This window comes from Lepisma saccharinum, chromosome 3, assembly GCF_977018435.1.
Source record: "Lepisma saccharinum chromosome 3, izLepSacc3.1, whole genome shotgun sequence".
NCBI lineage: Eukaryota > Metazoa > Arthropoda > Insecta > Zygentoma > Lepismatidae > Lepisma > Lepisma saccharinum.
Window position 1 is genome coordinate 54,005,419 of NC_139231.1, and position 6,000 is coordinate 54,011,418.

Here is a 6,000-nt window from a genome sequence, read left to right on the forward strand (position 1 = left end):
GAGTTTGCAAATAGCAACTTTTCAAAATGCTACAAAAACGTTACTTAAGAAGAATATGGAACCTAGAATTAACATATAGCTACTAGCACAAACTCACTGTCATTCCAAATAAATGATCGTGAATAGAGTCGATGTCCTGAAGAAAATAAATAAATGATAGAAAAGTACCTCCCCTTAAAAAAAAAAAAATTTGGAAATGCACATGTACGCTACTATATCCTGATCAGTAATAACCCAGTTAAAATGTGGTTGTGGGTTGGTTGTAAAAGCAGCCCTAGAGGCTGAAGCACACTTGTTAAATAAAGACGATCTATGTCCAATTACTAGAGGCACATATTTTTGGTAAAAAATAAAGCAAAATTTCGGTACAAAAACCGAGTCAATTTAGGTTCAAAAGCGGTAAATAAAATAAAATTTTGCTGTTATAGCGGTGAAAAAGCGGTATATAAAATTACATTTGGGTTTTAAAAAATGTGAATATAATCCCAAATTTGATTTAAAAAACTGCACTAGCTACGCAAAATAAACATATCCTTTCTGATAGCACATTTATGTCGTTACCAGAATAGTAAGTTTATTCCTGTATAAAGGGGTCCATTTTTGTTTCTAAAATATTTACAGTAGAATTAATCAATTTTCCTTGAATTGCGTAACTCTCAGGATAATTCTGACTTCAGAAAGTGACGCGCCGGTAAATAAACTCTAAATTTCATGTTTAAGAGTCTATTTCGCATTATTTCGTGACAAAACAGGGTAGGAAAATGCAACTCACACCTTTCGGTAACATGAAAAATTAACATTACAATATGTTATTTCACATTTCCTGTTTTCGTCAAAAACGAAAAATGCATGCCTCTACCAATTACCTATTATGTAATGAGAAATGGATTATAGGTGATCTGCATCTTTTAGGATACAAACTCAATATTGCACAAGATTTGAATTGAGTTCTTGCAGGGTTTGATTCACACGTGTTTGTTGTTTGGCAGGTTAGTGAGTATACATACATGTACAATACATCTCCAATGCTTATGCACAAGAAGAGTTATTTAACTAATATGCCAGTCATAACGAGAAATATTAAACTACCACCTTATACACTACTCACAGTGAATGAAACACCATAATTATGTAACCAATGAAAAGCTTCATACTACTGAATGTGTTAACTGATTTTGTGTATGTGTGGTTATGAATATATGAATGTATATATATGTATGTATATATGTTTAGTTGGGTGGGTTGGTGAATGAGTGCATGCATGCATGCGATTGTAATAATTATACTTCCCCCCCAAATTGTCATTCAAGAAAATTCCAATTGTATTTATTTATATTTCAAATTTTCTCTTCAGGATCACAAATGATGCACGTGAAGATGAAATGGAAGATAACATGGTGCAAGTTAATACAATGGTAGGAAATCTTCGAAATATGGCTCTTGATATGGGTTCAGAATTAGAGAACCAGAACAGGCAGATCGATAGAATTAATGTTAAGGTAAACAATAATATTTATTTCCTTGATATATATTTTTGCATGATTGATAGTGATTTTTGACCGTATGTCAGTTTATCAGAAAATAGCTAGTGTCTTCCATTTATTTTAGAAGCTAAACAATTATTTAGTATTTTTATAGTCTTCATGGACATATAGAAATGCTATCTATAAAACATAAAATATTTTTAGTTATCTAATTAAAAGGAGATTTATTTTATCCATATAAATTATTACTCCACCATTGCTTCTGGAGAGGTTCATCAATAATTTACTATTTATGACTGCTTTCAATCTGATGCAACAGAATGTCTTACATTCAATATGAATCTGTTGGTAAATATATTAAAAAAAACTTTTTTTGTTTGTATTTATCAGAGTCAAAAGTTGGAAAATTATTTTGAAGGGGAAATCCCCCTTTTGACTAAATATTTGGGCTTTGAAGGGGGTACTACATATATAATATCCCAATTCTTCAAAAGAAGTACTTTGCCTGTATACTAATGGACACTGTACTGGGCAGTCTGAATAACTTGACAGCCCATACCATTGTATGAAGTTGTGTATCTATGTCATCATGCATTTCAGATGGCCAATACAAGTTTCTACAGTGTGGAAGACTGGCTAGTGTATGGGTTTCTGAATGTACAGATAGTGAAAAGACCACATAAGATCAATCGAGCTTCATAGTAAGATATAACAATGAACGAATAATATTGTAGTGGAAACACAATCAAATTCGGTTAAAAGAGGACATGAAGGAAATTCATGTGACTGGAAACATGTAAAAAGCAGTGGATGTGCTCAGGCCACTAAAAAGGTGGTTGTGGAGATGACCTTCCAAAAGAATCCCAAAACCCACAATCCTTTTTTGGGGTGAGGGGAAAGAGAAGATATGAGTAAAGTTGGATGCACGGTATTGCTCAGCAAATTGTCCATGTAGTCATTTCCATTAATTTTTTTCTTGCATCCTGCATGTTTTTAAGGAATGTATCTTTATGCATGCCCTCTCACTGTGTGAAATAAAGTGACGGGCAATTTGCTTGGTAAGATTTATGTATCCCACTCTACCGATGCTGCCACAGCTGCACATGTTCCATGGGCCCATAAACCCGACCTCCATGGCAGTGTTTAGCACTGGCCTGTACATGGGTGTTCTTGTGAGTGTCAATCAATTTCATCATATCATCACTCATCCTCATCTTCGTGATCAGCCAAAAGTGGCAGAAAAGTGAAGTAAAATAAGCCAAATCAATCAATCAATGAGTCCATACACTTGCAATTAGCAGTTCTTCCAAACTGTAAGAGCTTGTTTTGGCCATCTGGAATGAAAGGCAAAATAGAAACACATAACATGTAGGCCACCCTGTACAGTGTTGTAGTAAGTAATGATTCATCATTATCACTTTCACTTACTATTTAAAACTTGATTTAGGTGTTGCTATTATTTGATATACCTCTGTGTATTTTAAGTTCTCTATTCATATATTTGTACCAAATCATGATTCGATTTTTTCCACTTTTCAGGCTGAATCTAATAGGGAGCGAATTAACATGGCTAACCAGAGGGCAGGAAAACTACTGAAATCATAAACCAACTGCTGAGAAGTAATACGGGTGTGGATAAAAAAAAAAAAAAGAAAACTTCTCTAAAGTATGTACATAATGTTGAGTGATTGAGAAACAGGCTATACTGTAAATCAAACTAAGTAGTTATTCCTGAATACAGTTACTCATTGTCAATTTGCCGCTTACTAGACTCAGTAACAAACATACAGAACTTTGGTGTGTGTTTCATATAACTTAATATAGTCTTGCATGATATAGATTCTGAACATGACACAACTTTGTGATTATTACAATAATACAAATTCTAGTAATGATTTAACAGACACTGTTGTTATTTAAACAATAAGACGTACAGTACTTATCTGAATATATTTTAAGTATCAAGACAAGCATTGATAGAGCATTGCTGTTCTCACTAGAAGGATGAAGTACCCATGCTGAAGTGGGTTCTTTAATCTTCTTCCTTTATCTTTCTGGCCTTGAAAGGAATGCACTTCGGTGCATACTGAGCAAAGGGATGGGTGTACATAATTATTCACATCTACGCATCTATGATAAAACATAGATGCATGTATTAGGAAAGTGATTTATCTACATATGTGTTGCATTAGCTGTAACTTTAATCCTTCATACAAGCATATTCAATGTGATTGTGACTACTGAAATGTGAATTTTAAAAAAAACTTAAAATGCAGTTCTCTACCTATAAACATAATCAATATGTAATTATTCTGCACAAAGTATGTACCTTGTTGATTATTTAAAAAAAATAGTGAGATAGTTTGTTACACCATGAAACAATTGTATAATAATAAATGTAGGTAAGTTATAGAACAGATGCGCATATTTTGTATATAAATTGTAGTATTTACTTGTTACCTATGAAATTATGTTAATATCCATTCAAGCTAGTACTTTTCTTTCCTTATAATTTGAACGTTTTTAGCTGATATTTTTACCTTCAGTAAATTGCATATATGATGCTTTCCTTTTTGTAGACATAATAAAATTGAAGAAAATTTGTCAGATTTGAATGATAACAGACAGTTGACTGGAGTATCAGGTAAGATACTGAAACTTGTCAGCTTTAAAAAGATGCTCCTTGAAGCAATCAATATGCAAGCATTCAAGGGTTTAAAAATGAGTGTAATTATGTGGTTAAGTGAAAAGTGTATATAAAAGAATGGTGCTATGTTTGATAATGAGAAGCAGATAATAAGTATTTATAAAAATGGGAGCATAATAGTGAGAAATGTATGCAATTGTTACAAAATAACAACTTATAAAAATTAAGAAGCACTCTTTTGTGTCAAATAGTATGAAGCTTACTTTTTAATGATTGTTTTGTTTAAAGAAGTAGATTTTTCTAGAGACTGTGTGAATTTTACTATTGATAATTATGTTAGAAGTATAATTTAGACTCTGAAGTAAGTAATTAATAATGTGTTATGTACGAAAATGGTGAAGCATGAAAATTGTATCTTTAAGAAATATCCATGGTGGGTGAACTTTTTTTGCTTTTTAACTGTTTATATTCTTTAATAATAATAATTATGAACTGAAAATAAGTAGATGAAGAGTATTTCTTTTGCTATCGGGTGCTTTAGACTTGACAAGAAAATTTCACTCATCTATGGCTGATGCAGTATTTCTGAGCAACATTATTTCTTAAATATAGCAAATTTTTATTGCTTCACTATTTTTTAGCTATTGTTGATAAACATTGAGTCTGTGTTGAAAAATACTGTTTGTAATAAGAAATTATTGAAATAAGCAAAGCACTACATAGAGAAACATATATTTATTAAAATTTTATATATATTTGAGTCTCATTAAAAATTAATGAGAAAAGCCATGCTTAATACATTCTTTTTGGCTTTGAATAATTTACAGAATTGAAAGAATGTTACTGTTGTTATGTATACACCCTATATTTACACAGTTGTACAAAATAATTTTAAAAAAAAGATGATGTTCTTGTTAGTAGCAACATCATTAAAATAAAATAGAAATCCTGGTTCAACCAAATATGAAATAAATTTTATAAATATTATTATGGCATACAGTTATTTAAAATAGGAATAGTAAACACTCACACAAAATGGCATTGAGTTTTTATGCATTTTAGGTTACAGGGAAATATAGAATTACAAAAGATGGAGAAGTAAATAGATGTTATCCAGAATATTTACATATGAGGAGGATGTGTAGAGTATTGAATGATTTGTTTCAGTGGAGGTTAGACTAGAGGAAAGGATATTCTGAACATTAAGTGAAGTTCAGGAAAACTTATATCTCTCACTTACAAGCATTATTTGGAGGATATGTGCCCCTAATTTGGTATTCATACATTCAAATGATCCTCACTTTGTGATGTACAGGCACATTTTATGTTTTTGAAGCCATATGTTACACAAAGTATATATTTTAACTATGAAAGTGATATTGTAGTACACATGGCACCAAACATAATTTTCAATATTCTCTCTCTCTCTCTCTCTCTTCCATTTCCCTCGACTGTATAGTTCATCTGTTAGTCAACTAATTGTATTCACATTTTAACTTTTATATTCTCAATTGTTTTCATAACGTTATTTGATAATTTCTGTTTAATAAATAGTTTATATAAAGACAAAATATTTCTAGTGAAAGTCTTCAATAATTTTAGGATTAAAGACTAACATATGTGCGTACACAATTACACACAAATGCATTCATATGTGTACATGTGTGTTCTTATATAAAGAGAAATTTTCATTAAGCCTCAAAATTTGCAGAAGTCAGTAGTTCTATGGACAAGCATATGCAATTCAGAATCAGTGTTATTTGTAGAAATTATTAATATGAATCTGTTGACAGTGGCATAAGTAGAACATAATGTATCATTTTTATGTGATATCACACTTGCCTTTGAATGGTAAATGCAACTTCTTAT

The 6,000-nt window shown here is 31.1% G+C and overlaps 1 protein-coding gene across 1 annotated transcript in view; it reads left to right on the forward strand.

Annotated features, from left to right (window-relative positions):
* Positions 1-3,627, forward strand: part of Snap25 (Synaptosomal-associated protein 25kDa) — a 116,772-nt gene extending 113,145 nt beyond the window's left edge. The window contains exons 7-8 of the mRNA XM_083118557.1: positions 1,355-1,499; positions 3,024-3,627. Coding sequence (XP_082974683.1) covers positions 1,355-1,499; positions 3,024-3,089 — 211 coding nt within the window. The 3' untranslated portion in view covers positions 3,090-3,627. The remainder of the gene's footprint in view (positions 1-1,354; positions 1,500-3,023) is intronic.
* Positions 3,628-6,000: the final 2,373 nt, after the last annotated feature.